Source organism: Polyergus mexicanus, unplaced genomic scaffold (genome assembly GCF_030449975.1).
Source record: "Polyergus mexicanus isolate NDT 795.1 unplaced genomic scaffold, iyPolMexi1.0 SCAF_90, whole genome shotgun sequence".
Classification (NCBI taxonomy): Eukaryota; Metazoa; Arthropoda; class Insecta; order Hymenoptera; family Formicidae; genus Polyergus; species Polyergus mexicanus.
Window position 1 is genome coordinate 1 of NW_027223410.1, and position 16,196 is coordinate 16,196.

General features: G+C 45.1%; 4 protein-coding genes across 4 annotated transcripts; 2 read left to right on the forward strand and 2 right to left on the reverse strand.

The window, feature by feature from the left end:
• Positions 1–935: 935 nt before the first annotated feature.
• LOC138944118 (uncharacterized) lies at positions 936–2,177 on the forward strand. Its single transcript, XM_070314999.1, has one exon. It carries the CDS (start codon positions 936–938, stop codon positions 2,175–2,177), a length of 1,242 nt encoding a protein of 413 aa, XP_070171100.1.
• Positions 2,178–4,066: 1,889 nt separating this feature from the next.
• Positions 4,067–4,971, reverse strand: LOC138944117 (uncharacterized). Its single transcript, XM_070314998.1, has 2 exons — positions 4,804–4,971; positions 4,067–4,727 (listed from the first exon to the last, which is right to left on the reverse strand). The coding sequence occupies exons 1-2, from the start codon at positions 4,923–4,925 to the stop codon at positions 4,124–4,126; spliced, it is 726 nt and encodes a 241-aa protein (XP_070171099.1). The 5' UTR covers positions 4,926–4,971; the 3' UTR covers positions 4,067–4,123.
• A 130-nt stretch (positions 4,972–5,101) lies between these two features.
• LOC138944120 (stromelysin-2-like) lies at positions 5,102–6,688 on the reverse strand. Its single transcript, XM_070315002.1, has 2 exons — positions 5,334–6,688; positions 5,102–5,162 (listed from the first exon to the last, which is right to left on the reverse strand). Exons 1-2 carry the CDS (start codon positions 6,686–6,688, stop codon positions 5,102–5,104), a joined length of 1,416 nt encoding a protein of 471 aa, XP_070171103.1.
• Positions 6,689–15,085: 8,397 nt separating this feature from the next.
• LOC138944121 (tropomyosin-like) lies at positions 15,086–15,955 on the forward strand. Its single transcript, XM_070315003.1, has one exon. It carries the CDS (start codon positions 15,086–15,088, stop codon positions 15,953–15,955), a length of 870 nt encoding a protein of 289 aa, XP_070171104.1.
• The last annotated feature ends 241 nt before the right edge of the window (positions 15,956–16,196 follow it).

Here is a 16,196-nt window from a genome sequence, read left to right on the forward strand (position 1 = left end):
AAATACTGTTCAACAAACTAAACCCGGACAAATCAATTACGTCCTATCTCTCCGATCGGCGAAACAAATAAATTCTGTTAATGTGGACGTGTAAATCGAAGGCGCGGCTACATTAAATGGTCCTTCGAGCCGGATTTTGGAAAAACAGATAGTGATTCGGAAATCAGTTCGCGGAGTGCGAGTGAGAACGCTGACACGCTAAGGTAACAGCACTTACAAAAACTATCGCGAGACGGAGACGGTGCGCGATATCAAAACATCTATCCGCATTCCGCTGCCGTAAATAATAACGCGATTGCGTTGAAAGGACTTCCGGGAAAATAAAGTGCGCGAAGTCAACTTTGCATCCCTTTGCATTATTAAAGTTGTGCTCTTAAGCACAACGTATCATCATTAGTTGCGCCCTGCGTAATCCGCAGTGCCGCGCAAATCTCGCGCTTCTTAGCGCTTTGCACAGCTTAAGTGCAATCTTTGTGCTCTTTAGCACTCCGCACATCAAAGTGCGTCCTGCGTAATCCGCAGTGCCGCGCAAATCTCGTGCTTCTTAGCGCTTTGCACAGCTTAAGTGCAATCTTTGTGCTCTTTAGCACTCCGCACCTCAGAGTGCGACCTGCGTAATCCGCAGTTACACATAGTTGTCGCACGCTTTAGCGCGCGGCACTGTTAAGTGAAAATTATAGTGCGTCTTCGCACATCCCCGTGCGATGGACTGTCGTCACGCTTCAGCATCTCTACCACCAAAAGGTGGTGAATTGTTGCTGAAAGGCTTCATCTTATCAGCCTACCATCATGACGGACTCGCTGCAGGGCCTCCTCATCGAGCAATCTATTACAATAAGCTCGATGAAGCGAGTGTTCCCCAACTTTAAGAAAATGGGCAAGGCCAACATCACGCAATACAAGGCGAAGAGTCGACTGGACGCCTTGGAGACATTATGGGAAAGGTGTCAACGTCTCAACGTCCAGCTTCAGCAAATAGCAACGGCCGACGAACAGTCCAATACTTCACCGAGGAGGAATTCTTTACGGCCGAGGACGTCTACCACGAAGCGGCGGACTACCTCGCAGACGTGATAGGTAAATTCTCCCGGTGCGACCAAAATGCGGCATCAACGGTAAGCGACATTTCTTCTCGCGAATTGTCTGGTGCGGTTTCATTGCAATTACCACGAATCCCGTTGCCGAAATTTTCCGGTAATTTCGCGGAATGGGAAAACTTCCGCGGAATATTCGAATCGCTCGTCGCCTCGAAAGAATCGCTGTCGAATACGCAGAAATTACATTATTTAAAAGCCAGTGTCACGGGCGAAGCCGCTGTATTAATTAATCATGTTAAGATTGCAGACACAAATTACGATGGTGCGTGGAAATTACTTATCGAAGAGTACGATAATCAAAACGCGATTATTCATGCGCATATTCATGCTTTCGCTGATTTGCCTATTATGAAAACGGAATCCGCTGTTGAACTCAAAGGTTTACGCGATACCGTTGCCGCGTCATTAGCCGCGTTAACAAATTTAGGCAGACCTGTTGAAAAATGGGATGACATATTAGTCTATATTGTTTCGCAAAAATTTAGTCCACGCACACGTAATGAGTGGAATCTGCAACGCGGTAAATCAACCGCATCTCCGACGTATGAAGAGATTCGAGATTTTATGACGCTGCGAATTCGAGGACTAACCGATCATTCTAAGTTAAATGCCGATACTTCGTCTCATAAAAATAAAGGCTCTAATCGGGCATCGGTGAATAACGTAACCACCGAAAAATGTTTGAATTGTTCCGGCAATCATAATTTGATGTTATGCGACGAGTTTAAGCGTAAATCCGTCGAACAGAGAACTCAGTTTCTCAAATCACACAAATGTTGCTTTAATTGTTTAAAGGTCGGCCATTTCCCGACCTCTTGCAAGAGCAAAAAACGCTGTAATTTGTGCCGACGAGCACATCATACGCTCTTGCATCGTGACTCGAATATACCAGTACAGAAGATTAGTGAAAATTCTGTTTCGGAAAACAAAACGCTTAACGCTCAACCGAGCGGCTCAGCCGCCCCTGAGATAAAGAACGAGACCGCCGTCGCTTCAAACGATTCATTCGCCGCTGAAAAATCCGCCGAACGTGTTACTAGCCACCGCATGGGTAATACTTTGTACCATCGAAGGACGTAAATTTAAAGTTCGTGCGTTGTTAGATCAAGCCTCGGCTGTTAGCTTTATCTCGGAATCGTTGTGTCAAACTATGCGCACGAAACGTTCCCGCGTGAGCCTGCACGTACAGTGTTTCGGCGAAAGAATACTATTCACTGCGGTGGATACACCATTTTCAAATGGGCTTAATGAGAGGCTAAATCAAACTTTAGTAAATAAGATAAGATGTAAAATAAATGAAAGTGAAAAAAGAACAGCATGGTCTACTATTGCACAGAAATGTGTAGAAAAATATAACGAAACAGAACACACAGTCACGAAGTTTGCTCCAAAATACCTTTTAGAAGGCGAAAATGTGAATATTCTACCACCTGAATTAAAATCAAAATGTACAAAAGAAGATCTGAAAAGAGATAGGAAACTAGCTCTTGAAAACACAATAAAATCTCACAATTATAATAAAAAAATATTCGACCTGCATAGAGAAGAATACAAATTGGAAGTGGGAGACAGAGTCTACGTGGAAAACGGAAATCGACTAAACAGGAAGAAAATGGATGAATTAAGAATTGGACCATACAAAATTCTGAAAAAGATTTCAAGTTCAATCTATGAAGTTGATGCCGGACACAAGAAAGCGGAATCAAACCTCTACCACATTACAAAGCTAACTCCAGTGTTTGTTAGTAAATGAACAATTACGTACATTGTCACTTGTAATTGTTTCTTTCGAAGGGGGTAGATGTAAAGAAAACCACTTCACTCATATATGAGCTTTTTCTTTAAGTTTGTCTTTGCCGCGCTGTCGACAAAGCCTACTAGATGTCACGACTGAGAATGGGGACATTTAATAAAAGGAGAGAGTGGGTTGGTATGAGGGTGAACAATAGACGCTTTCTTAAGGATAATATTTTCTATACTTGTTAAGATATAAAAAGACCTGAAATAAAGGCTTTAAATGTTGTTTCTTTCGTTTTACAGGTGAGTGAATCTTTTGTTAACAGACATTGTAATTAATTAAATGTTGTAAGTATTGTACATAAATATTACTTTCGTTTTACAGAGAAACGCAATTACGTCTTTGTTTCATTTTTTCCGATTAACCCAAGAGTGAAAACACATTATAAAACAACATTTTCTGCAAATATTTCACGAAACATGGAAAAATTGAGGTTTGATTTTGCTGTGAAACCGACTGCAGATGGAAAATCAAACATCATATGCAGTAGGATAGATAGGCCGGTTTTGGATCAGTTTTGTGTGAGTGTGAGAGAGAGGGTATCGTTGGGGAGTAAGAGAGAGAGATAGTTTCGGAGCAGCTTGTGGGCGCCCGAGGGATGGAGAGCGGGCTGGGCGGGTTCGTGGGGGGGTAAGTAGGGTGAGAGGGGAAGCGCGGTCGGGGGGAAGCGGTGGGTACGAGTCGCCGAGAGCGCTCGAGAGATGGCGCTCGGGGGGTGGCGCGCCCGACTCGCGACCTCGACGCGACTCGCGCCCCTAGCGCGCGGTCCGCCGTCGCGATTCTTTAGGGGGGCGCTTCTAGCGCGCGATCCGCCGCTTCTAGCGCGCGATCCGCCGTCGCGATTCTTTAGGGGGGCGCTTCTAGCGCGCGATCCGCCGCTTCTAGCGCGCGATCCGCCGTCGCGATTCTTTAGGGGGGCGCTTCTAGCGCGCGATCCGCCGCTTCTAGCGCGCGATCCGCCGTCGCGATTCTTTAGGGGGGCGCTTCTAGCGCGCGATCCGCGAGCGGGCGGCGGGCGCCCGGCGTCGAGGGGGCGGGGGATCGTCGGTGGGCGGTCGAGCGGACGGAGGGGCGTCCCTCGTCGCTTTAGCGATGGCGAATCTTCGAAGGGTGGTGAAATAAAGAGACGTCGTCGTTCTAGCGAGAGAGGAGAGATGTTTTTATTGTTTTCTTTTACAAATTTTTAACGTATTAATAATACGACGATACGAGTACGCGAGCGAGCGTATCACGATTCTCCGAAGAGCAGAGCCTGCAGTTCGCAATCGATTATATCGTTGCGGTCGAAGTTATCGCTCTCGCGTATCATCGCGGGAATAAGCGCCTTATCGCGAGCGCCCGCCGCGATGTCGAGGAAACGAATTAGCTTGTTGTCCACGCGCGTGGTTAAACCGCTTAAAGATGCAACGATGCGGTTGACGCAAAGTTCCAGATTTAATATATTTACGACGGTGTTCTTCGATACGGCTAGGCGAATTTTAGGCGTTTCGAGACGAAGTATTCGGAGATTGTTGAGTTTGCCGAATCGTAGCGTCAATTGTCCGATGTGTATTGGCGTCGGGCGCGCCTCGTCGCGCTCGTCGGAGCGAAAGTGCGACAGGAGCGCGGGTCGCAGATCGAGCAGTTCCTTCCACGTATCCGGCGTTAGCGAGATCTCTTTGCCGTGGCAATCTCCGAGGACGATTTCTACGAAGGAGGGTCGGCTGACGTTAACGCTAATTTCCAGATGTTTATATGCGGTTTTGGTCAATGGATAGCGTCTTCCTAAGATTCTGAGCGGTCGCGCGATCGAGACGTCCGCGTCGTGTTTTGGCGTTCGATCGCGATCTCGTCTAAAAAATAGATATGAGCGATGAGAGAAACGGTGTTAGCGAATTATTAATTCGAATAAATGTTCGATAGTCTTACCCATTGTCCATTTTAGCTTTCTTAGCGTATTCCGCGCTATCTTCGCGGTCTCGTTCGGTTAGTCTCGATCGATCGTCGAATGAGTGTTGCTGTTGCGGTTGTCCTCCCATTGTCGCGTACATCGTCGCTCGTTCTTTCTCGTTTGTTCTTTTTCGCGCGTTAGCTTCGATGTTCTTCGTTAATAATGAAGCGCTTAATGGATGAGCGGTCTTTATATACTCGCGTAGAGATCGCTTCTTCCCCTTTCGCGCGTTTTCTCTTATATATTCTATTTTTAAAAAATAACGGTAGGGTCGCTCTAGTCGGTCTCGTCGTCGATTCTCTCTTTCTCGATCGTGTCGCTGAGACGATAGACGCGACTAAGGAGATCGCGCAATTGCCTTAGCAATCCATCCGTAGGACACTCGATGCCGAGCGCGTGTAGATCGAAAGGACCCGCCGAGGTTACGGTATTTGTAAATTCGTTGAAGGCGTAGAACTGACGTTTGGCGAAGAAATATAGATTGCCATCGATGTATCGGAAGGCCGACGTTATCGCGGACGGAATTCCGGGAAATATATCTTTTAATGGAGCGTGTCTAATGACTATCATGCGACACTCGTCGATTTCCGCGACTTTATCATCGTCGTATACAGCGTAGGTTCGTCCCGCGTGCGTATTTATCGCCGCGTTGATTTTAACGTTTCGGGGAAGTCCGATATCGTGGAGATATCTCGGCCAACCCGATTTTAGTTTAAGACTGGGATATTCCGCGAGATAGATCGAATCGTTTGCGAATAGAACGAGATCGCCCGAGGGTCTTCTATACGCGGCGGATAGACGCGTGAAATTCGCCGGTAGAAACGTCGCGTAATCCGTGAGCGTCATGGGTCTACCGTAACGTTTCTCGGTTATGTCGACCGACCATATATTGCGGCGATTAGCTATATATAATCGATGATTCATTATTAGCGCGGCGTCCACGCGTCGCAATGCGCAGAGATCCGCTCGCGCTGGATCGGTCGGCGCGACGCTCGTCGTCGCGGGCGTCGCGGTGGTCGCGGGAGTCGCCGTTGGATAATTTCCGTCGTCGTGAGATCCGTACAGATTTTGTATAGCGAGAATGTCTTCTATGCTCAGCTTAACTGGAAATTGATTCTCGATGTCGGGTATATATGGGAACATTATAGAGTCATTGCGCATACTATGCTGTAAACCCAATGCGTGGCCGATCTCGTGCGTTAGCGTTTGTAGCAGGTGATGCGTGTCGGGAGGATTTTTGTTTAGATACACGTGCCACGGTTCGGAATCGTCGACGTGTATCTCCGATGTGAAATCGGTTGTTCCAGAGGGAAAAAACGCGTGAGCTAGGGCTCCTCCCGGACCGTCGAAAGCTGCCGGGCAAATACCGACGTTTCGACGATTCGCGTAAGTGTGCGCGCCCGTTCGATACGATATTAATATATCGGGGTGTAACGGGTCGCGTGCGAAAGTTAGCGATGAGTTCGCCGCCCATAGCGCGAACGCCGTTTCGGCCGTTCGCGAGATTTCCTCGCTAGCCATCTGAAAATTCCACGCGAGACGCGTCTTCGGCCATTTTCGCGCGATCGGGCTATACGCGCGATCGGGAATATCTGCGAGACCGCATCGCGGTTTACGCATAAGGTGAAGCGTAACGGCGTTTAACGCGCCGTTTCCCGATAATTGATAATATTCTTGAAACAGCGACAGCGCGCGACGCAGAGACGTCGCGTTATCGGACGACAGCGATTCTCCATCGTCTTTTAGAAAACCGTATACGCGCAGAAAACGAAGCGCCTCGATTTTTTCCGAGTCGAAGGGCGCGGCGACCGTCGTAGCGACGAGTATTGTCGCTAGAGTGAGAACCGTCCTCGTGTTAGTCATCGCGCGAAGCGGGGAAGACGCGATAAACTGTTGAGAGACACCGAGCGCGATTGATTCGCGCGTTCCGAGAGACGCCTATTTTTATCGGCGACGAATAATGCGGGTGGGTGGGGAGAGGGAGAGGGAAATGCGTTTCTTTCGACGTCGAGCGTTTGGAATACGCGTTATCTAGCGGACGCGCTCGAGTTCCTCTTTTGTTTTTTCTATTTTATTGTTCGTTTGTCCTCTAAGAAGGACATTCGATGAGCGATTAAAGATATCCCTTCCAACGATACGCGTTATCTAACGGATGTTTTCTGTTATTTCCATTTTATTATTCGTTTGTCCTCTAAGAAGGACATTCGATGAGCGATTAAAAATATCTCTTTCAACGATGCGCGTTATCTAACGGATGTTTTTTACGTTTGTCTCCTAAAAAGAACACTCGATGAGCGATTAGAGATATCTCTTTCAACGATGCGCGTTATCTAACGGATGTTTTTTACGTTTGTCTCCTAAAAAGGACACTCGATGAGCGATTAGAGATATCTCTTTCCGGTAATTAGAGATATCTCTTTCCGGTAACGATAAATTAGAGATACCTTTTTAGATATCCCTAGATATTTTTTTCCGGCGATGATGATCTTATTGTTCGCAGAGTATTCGGAATGCGCATTATCTAACGGATGTTTTTTATTATTTCTATTTTTATCGTTCATCTGTCCTCTAAAAAGGACACTCGATGAGCAAGTAGAGATATCTCCTTTCCGACGACGAAACGGTCGCGGAAGGAAGACGCGGCGCAATCGATAAATTGTACCGCAACATCCCGCGCGTCGATCTTTATAAAACGCGAGATCGTTTCGAGAAGCGTTAAAGTATTCTCGTTCGCGAGATAACGAAGCTCGAAACGACGGAACGCGAAGTGACGAGAACTAAAATCGGTCGTGATCTGTTCGATATGGAACGAATCGAACAGATCATTAACGCGGCTGATTATATTAACGTAAACGGGGACTTAATCGCGATAAAATCCTATGTTCTGGGAGATCTCGCTACGGATTTGCGTGTGGAAGCGCAAGGTGTTATCAATAATAGTCCGGATTCGTTTAGACTCGCTTTCCAGTTAAACGAAGACGTAGATATCGCGCGTTTAATGTAAGTATCTAATTGAAATTATAATAAATTATAATAAATTAAGTTATAAAAATTATAATAAATTTTATTAATTTTTATTTACTTTTATTAATTTTTATTTACTTTCGTATTTTAGACAAGAAATAGAAAGCTGTGTAAAAACAGCGCGAGAATCGCTCTATGAGTTAATAAATAAAACGAGAACTATGCTCGCACAAGCGCAAAGCGTTCACAGCGCATTGCGCGACGCTCGTCGACGCGGCGAGAGCGATTTCGCCGTTCCCGAAATTAGGCGAGTCGTCGCATCACGGATCGATGAGGAGCCCGAATCGCGATCGATCGGCGAACTTGAATTACGATCAATGGAGAACGAGGCCGAACCAGCGACGGTTAACGAGAGTAAATCGCAGACTAATGTACGATGGGCGAACTATGAGCCCGAATCGCAACCGTTCGACGCGGAATAATTTTAAGCGTTAATAAAACGCATTTGTAAGATAATTTTTATGAATAAATGTTATATATTAAGCGAAACGTTGATTTTTACGCTTTTCTTCTTCCGTATCCTCTCGTAATCATCTGTGTCCGCATTAAGTATATTTAAATAGATTTAAAATCTTTTTACTTTAAGTTTATTATGCAACCGCGATAATCTATGGATAATTATAAATTAAGGTTTTATTAGATTTAATTTTTGAGATTTGATATATAAAAATGTAGTTTAAATATAGAATGAAATACTTAATAATTAATTCAATACATTATAATTATATATAAAATTTAAAATATTCTATAATTAAGTTTATTATGCGATCGCGATAAAATAATATCTATAGACAGTTATTATAATTAAATTTGTTACGCGACCGCGATAAAGGATGCGACCGCGATAAAGAAAAAATGCGGTTCGTTTGTTCGTATAACGTATATTTTGCAACAATATATAACATATTCGTGATTAAATTTATAGATTATAATTTAAAATATATAATTAATTTGATACATTATAACTTAAATTTATATAACTTAAATTTATATAACTTAAATTTATATAATATAAAATCAATCGCTCATATTGCGCAAACGGTCGCGTCGCTCGAACCACCAATCGTGTAATTTACACGCGTTTTCTAACGCGCAATTTTTCGTGTGGTATCCGCAATGAAAGGCCCGCGAAGCGTTCAGAGTCTCCAGACGTTCGATGTCTTCGTAATCGGCGTCGATAGTCTCGACAGAAACGGCTATATCGCGATCGTCGGCGACGTTTCCTAAGATCTCGATTAACCACTTCTTCTTCTCGTGACCTTTGACATAGATCTGCACCGTCGAATCAGGGTTAGATCCTCGACATATGGCATCTCGAACGAGTTTTTTCATCGACCCATAATTTGTGTGTCCATCATTCCACTTTAGCTGATGATGATTTGATATCAACCAACACGCTCGCGATTTTTCCGCTCTCGTGAGCAAATCCCACGACATCGGCGAGCGAAAGATGTGATGCGTCAATTCTACACCATTTCTTAATACGGCTACTTCTTTCACGACGAATTTTTCGTTAACTACGAAACCTTGAAGATCGACAAAAATCGGTGTGTCCATCGTCGTTGTTAGCGATACTCGAAGTGTTCCTTTCTAGATTTTTCTAAGCGTTTTATTCTGTCTTTATATTTTTTCGAGTATCGTTGCGCTTACACGATTCTGCGCACGACATTAGTGAGTGGATTGTATTCTACCACTCGATCGTGAATAATAAGACAGTAAGCTGTGGTATTAGAGGGGATGTTTTCCTTGCAGTCGAACTCTATGCGAACGTCCACAGTGGCGCTTTTAATTGACTCATTCTGTCGAGAACAGTCGATGACTACGAGTGGGCCGTGAATTAAAAATTTATCTAAATTTAAGAGTGTTTCGTCGTTTTCGCATCCGTAGTACGTTTTTCGAAATTTCGAATACATATCGTATAATACGGCGATTTTATGTTTATCGAAATCTAAATTCATGTCATCGTAAGGATAAAAATCGGAATTAAGATACAGTTTGACATTAGTTAGTTTACAATTATCGAATAAAGAAGGCTCCTCGGACAGAACGTTCTTCTTTCCAGATTGTAGCGCGAAGATAACGTATCGCGGTTTCTCGAGTTGTGTTGCCGCTTTGACGGCCCACGAGTGTTTGGTCGTGTTCTGTAGAAGCGGAAACTCGTAAAGATCCCATGAGCGAAAAGCGACGCTCAAATATCGTCCACTATCTAACGTGCGCAATAACCTTAATTTATTAACATCATTCAATACTATATGAGGCATTCGCCATTGTATTTTTAACAAAACGATTTTAGGTTCTTGCGTTTCGCGCGATATAACGCAATTGTTATCGTTGCGCGCTCGTATTAAAATAAGCTCATGTCGCGCGTTGATCACAACGCGCTTGTAATCTTCGCAAAAACCTAATAGTACGTTAAGAGGTACGCAAAAATTAAAATCACCGATTGACGAATGAGTTGTTGCTAATAAGTCCCATCCAGCGTTTTTTAATATTTTACTTCTTTCGACTGTCAGCGACGCGTAATTTTTAATCGTACTCGTTATTCCAACGTTTCTGTTTCGATCGATCTCTACGCCATCGAGCTCGTAGCGAATTTCCTCGAACATAAACGCCGCGCAATTGTTTACTAATCTCGTTATCGATGCGATTTCCTCTTGCGTGCTCGATGTTTCCTTCGACTCGAGTCTACCCTCAATGTAGATAAAACTGTCGCAAGGTAACGTATACAAATCTTGCTGTTGTATAGGAATTCGTATCTCATCGCTATTTCCGAACGTAGTATTGGCGTAAGGGTTGTACGTGTGAGTTTCGATCTTGACGATGCGATCGTCGAAGATTGGCTCCCCACTGATACTTAAAATGTCGCACATTCCGCTTTTTACGAAGAAGCGGTTTTCGGCACGACAAAACCCAAAGAGCGCAGAAAAGTCTCGTTGGCAGCGGTTAGTCTTCCTCCCTTTTTTCTTCTCTTTTCCGCGTTTAGAGGTGACGCGACAGCGATAATAGGTGCGTTTCTCGCATTCGATCCATTCACTACGAGCATCGCGCGCTTCTCTACCGTTTTCGTCGCACGTGTAGACGAATCGTAATTTCTTCGCCGCGAAAATCGATCAATTTTCCGTTTTGGTCCACAACACGCACGTTTATATCGGTAATGGTCCGTGCGATGATCGGAAGGTAAATGATCTGCGTTGGAATTTCCGACACTTTATATCCGGGTGGAACGTTAGGCGCGAATTCGTGTATAGTATGCGCGGATTTGTCGTTATGATACGCTCCTGTTGTAACGTTGCACTCTATTCGAATAAGGTTAATGGCCATAATATTTATTGGCTTATCGGATGCGTACCATTTATTCGGTTGTAATACACGAGACGAGAAACCCAGGAGCGAACCGATATTATCAGGTTTTGTAAAATTTACTCGATATGCGCATTTAATTTCGCTTCTCATAGTGTTATCGTTACCGCGAAGCGTTATAGAATTTTCACTTTTATCGCCATTCTCATCGTCTTCGAAATAATCGTCATCAACATCATATATGTAATCATCATCGTTCGTTTCCGGTTTTTCATTTTCGCGTTCTCGTTCCTCCTCTCTCGCTCGTCGTTTATGACGAATCGCCGCTCTTAAATACGCGTTTATAGCGCTTAATTCGTAAGATCCTATTGGAATTGCGATAATCTCGTCATTATTATCGAAGTAAAATTTATTATTCGTAGAATTTATATTCGGTATCGTATTATAAGTTTCAAAATTGGTTAAACCTAATTCGTAATCGTCGTCGTTTAAATCGAGAGGCGGAAAATAACTCGCCGCGAGAATACTGCTTCGTCCGGAAAGAGTGAGAGTTAGCGACATGATCGGTGAGAGCGATCGAACTGCGTTCGATTGACGAATAACGGTTGATATTATAGTCGACGATTCCTCCAATCGACTTCTCGGAGAAATCGAAGACTCAATTGTCCGCAAATATTCTGATCGCGCGTCTGCTCGGAGCGACGATTGTATCGAATGTTCGCGTCGCGCCCAAGATAACGTGCGAGTTCACGTGGAGGACGAAGATCGCCGAAACCGTCGTAGTAAATTGCGTCGTCCCCTTTTTTCGCGTACGCTACCCAATGAGTACCCGGTCCGGATGCGTCGTCTAAATTCACAATGCCGCTCTCATCGCGGCGCGCTTGCGACGGAAACGCGTTGCGCATAAACACACCTCTAAAATGAGGTATGCGCGAGAGTATCGCCGCGCGATTTAATTGTTCGTTCGTTGTTGCTCCGACGGATGGGAGAATCTTTAGCGTCTGCTTACGCGAAGTTTTTTTTTAGCTCTTCTTCTCGTTGAGGATACGCCACTTCCACGTTTGTACGGCGCGAGATATAAACCGCGACCTTCCATCGCGCGATCATGACGCTGCAACTCTTCCAGTTGTCGTCGCGCTGCTTTGCGATCGTTCACCGCTTTCGCGATTCCCGCCGCTCCTCCGGCCAAAGAACCGAGAGCTCCTAATAACGGTAGCAGGGGTAAAAAGCCGCCGCGTTTCGCTATCGGAAGCGTTCTTTTTCTCGTAGCGATTATTCTTCTTTTGTTCTTTTTTCTCTTGATTTTCGTTGTACCCATTCCAAGTTTTGTCTTCGATTTCATAGCCATCCATACAGCCGCCGCGGCGGCTCTCTCGCCGAGAGTCGAGTCTTTAGCCGCGACACGTTCGCGCGCTTTTTTGGCAAGCGCGTGGTCAGCGACGTGTCGATCAGCGAGCTCGCCGCTCCGCGAGTACGCGATATCGTGCTCGCGGCAGGCCGCGTCCAGAGGATTGACACCTCGATCGCCTCGCGCGAGTCGTTTCGCAAGACGAGTACCCGGCCCGCAAAATTGATATCCAGGTATATGTAGTTCGAAAGGGAGTGCGTTTATCGCTCTATTCAACAAGCCAGCGCCATGACTCACACCGTACTGCTGTTTCGCGAATTGCATTCGCCGCAATCTTTAACAAGCGGCGCTGGACCGTCGATGTGTGTTCGTTGCCAAGGGCGATTATAATGCTCTAGACATCGACGGTAGCGCCGCACCTCCGGATCCACTTTTATATATTCAGGCAGTTTCTCCCACAATCGTTCTACGTAGCGACCGAAATGCTTTAATAAAATTATTTTCGGAATATACCGCAATTGATCGGTGGTAAAATCGAGAATATCGTCGCCATCTATTAGTAAGATAAACATTTCGATTCACCGCGCGCAATTCGCTACTGCGCGATTGATGGCAATCTATTCGTATATAAATTAAAAAGTCTCGCCCTGCCTTACGCGAGTGTATCGCGCACGCGCGCAGCAAGAGGAATGCGTTTCGTGCGGCAACCGATCGCGATAAAGGTGACGAACCTCGATAATAAAACGCGACCGTCGAAAGAAACGCGTAGACACGGTCGTCTATTACCGAGCGCTATTCGTTGCGTTATTTGCGGGCCTTCTAGTTGCGGCAAAACAAACGCATTAATAAGTTTGTTGGAGAGTCCGCATGGTGTACGCTTCGAGAACGTTTATGTTTACTCAAAGTCATTGCAGCAGCCTAAATATCAATATTTAGAAAATTTATTAACACCGATGGAAGATATAGGTTATTTCACATTTTCTAATAACTTTGACGTTATTTCACCCAGCGAAGCTCTCCCGAATTCGATATTCGTATTCGACGATGTAGCGTGCGACAAACAAAATACTATCAGAGAATATTTCGCTATGGGTCGACACTCGAACGTCGATTGCTTCTATCTGTGCCAGACGTATGCTAAAATACCGAAGCATTTGATTCGAGATAACGCTAATCTGTTAATTCTTTTTAAACAAGATGGTACTAATTTACGTCACGTATACAACGATCACGTGAACACGGATATGTCGTACGAGAATTTTCACGCGCTATGTCGCGCGTGTTGGCGATATAAATATGGTTTCTTAGTAATCGACAAAGATAGCGCGCTCCGCGCTGGTAGATACAGACGAGGATTTAATGATTTCATTATACCGTAGAACGATCAGTTATCGCGAATACGTCGAACGCGTCAATCGTTCTCTCGCGAGTTAGAAGAAGTTGCAATGGCCTCGACGAATATCGGCGAACGCGAAAAAACAGCAAAAGAGATAGCTAAAACGCGCGCATCGATTCGTAAAAAACACAGAGCATTAAAAACTGGAAAAATGGAAAGCGAGATCGCGATAGAGAGTCGTTTCAAACCGATCGTCGAACCACTGCGACGCATCGCTGATCGCGCTGAGCGAGACGAGATAGAGCGAAATGAAATTAAGCGCGAAATGATAAAACAAGATGCAACCGACATTTCACCCTCAACGAGCGTCGAGGAAAAATGGAAAGATGAAGCACTAACTCCCGTTTGGAAAAAACCTAAAGCGAAACGAATACGCGCTCGACGACGATTGAACGCCGTTTCTACTCCATTAAACGAATCTTTCGTCGAAAGAGACCCATTCGCGCGAAACGAAACCGAAGAATATGAAACGTTCGAATCCGAGAGTCTTGAATCGCCCTCGATATCCGAAATACCCGTTAAACAAATTTCGCGAATTGCTCAAGATCGCGAAATATCGCACGGTCAACTAGGACCGTTAGGGCGAAAATATATGGGGACTCTTCTCGGCGGAGAAGCGCCGAACGAGATTGATCACGTTTACGGAGTTTACATCGGCGAGAAAGGTGCGATGCTCGGCGATAAGCGATTTGACGTAGACGCGAATGATTCCATATTTATAGATGAGATTAAATATGTCGGTACTCCCGGTTTGTATGAATTAATTTTTATGAAAATTCCTAATAGTCTCATATATACAGAAAAAGATAAATTAACATACAGAAGTATATTGTTAACAACGAACGCTCATAGACGTGATCATGACGTTAAAAAATCTGTCTTAGGAAATAAAGGATATAAATACAAATTTATTATCGCTCCGCTTATTCATAACAGCGGCGCGAAAAAAACAGGCGCGGGTCGCGTATCGTCGACTATGCGTGTCACGGACAATAAAATCGATTACGTCCATTGGGACGATCCAAACGAATTAGTGGATCGTTTGCGATTATTAGACGCTTCGCGTCGAGCTGGCAACAACGCTCACGAAAACGAGATTCTATCGATAATCGAGGAGCTTCGCGAAACAGGAGCGATCGTATAAATCGAACTGTCGCGTGGATGACTGTCGCAGTCGTACGCGGAATTCGCGATGTCCGTGAGCAAATTTGGCTCGCCTTTAAAAAATCGAGGCTACGACGCGAGAACCGGAAGACTACGTCCGGCTATCGAGTCTCTGCGAAGTTACGTGCGCGATAACGCGCTGTGTCTAAGCTCTTCCATTGAATACGACGCGAGAGAGCGTAAAATAAAACGCTTGGCTCAACCTGAGGAGGACGCCGATGCGACAAGCAAAAGCTACGTCGAGGGAATCACATCGCAATTAAGAAAAGACGCGAACGAAGCGGGACAGGGCGTCATTCTACTATTCACGAGACTCGCTCAGCTCGATAGCGCTTTAGGTAAACGAATAGACGTCGCGGAGAGTTTCGTTTCCGAGATAAAAACACGCGATGACGTTCTGAGTAAACGAATAGACGCTGTGGAAAATTCTATTTCGAGAATAGAAACGAGCGTTAACGCTCTAGATAAACGAATCGATATTTTAGATAAACGAATCAAAGGTTTAAGCGATCAAATCGAAGTCGCGAAAAAAACTATATCGCTCAACGCGACGGAGTTCTCGACGAGAAACGCGAACGATCGTAAAATAATGTTCAATCAAGGTAAAACAATAAAAGAACTAAATCAAAAATCGCTTATCGCGGCGAATTCCGCAGTGAAATCCGAGACGAAGATACGAGAATTGGAAAATTCAACGTTACGATTGAAGAGAGACGCAGACGAGCTATCGGGAAGAGTGAAAGAACTGGCAAAGATTAGCGGGAGCGGCGAACCGCTCGAAAAAGAGATTAGCGGGAGCGGCGAACCGCTCGAAAAAGAGATTAGCGGGAGCGGCGAACCGCTCGAAGAAGAGATTCAATTCAACGTTATTCTCGAGAGAAAGAAAAAAGAACTATGAGCGTTAAAAAACGAAGACTAGTCGAGGAATTGCACGCTCCCGCAAGAAGAAACTTCTCGCGTCGTCGCGTTGCGGTGCACGGGTACGACGACCTATGGCAAGCGGATGTGGTCGAGATGCGTCCTTACGCGAGACTCAACAAAGGCCACAACTACATACTCACCGTTATCGACGTATTAAGCAAATACGCATGGGCTGTACCGCTTAAGAGCAAAAGCGCAAACGAGGTTACTCGAGCGTT

Bases quoted from the DNA above. Each gene is read 5' to 3' on its own strand.
- LOC138944118 (XM_070314999.1), top strand. From the start codon at position 936: ATGGGAAAGGTGTCAACGTCTCAACGTCCAGCTTCAGCAAATAGCAAC.
- LOC138944117 (XM_070314998.1), bottom strand. From the start codon at position 4,925: ATGTACGCGACAATGGGAGGACAACCGCAACAGCAACACTCATTCGAC. The intron at 4,728-4,803 runs GTAAGACTATCG...TCTATTTTTTAG, and splicing joins AAAGCTAAAATGGACAATGG to ACGAGATCGCGATCGAACGC.
- LOC138944120 (XM_070315002.1), bottom strand. From the start codon at position 6,688: ATGACTAACACGAGGACGGTTCTCACTCTAGCGACAATACTCGTCGCT. The intron at 5,163-5,333 runs GTCGGCCTTCCG...CGATCTCCTTAG, and splicing joins GGAATTCCGTCCGCGATAAC to TCGCGTCTATCGTCTCAGCG.
- LOC138944121 (XM_070315003.1), top strand. From the start codon at position 15,086: ATGTCCGTGAGCAAATTTGGCTCGCCTTTAAAAAATCGAGGCTACGAC.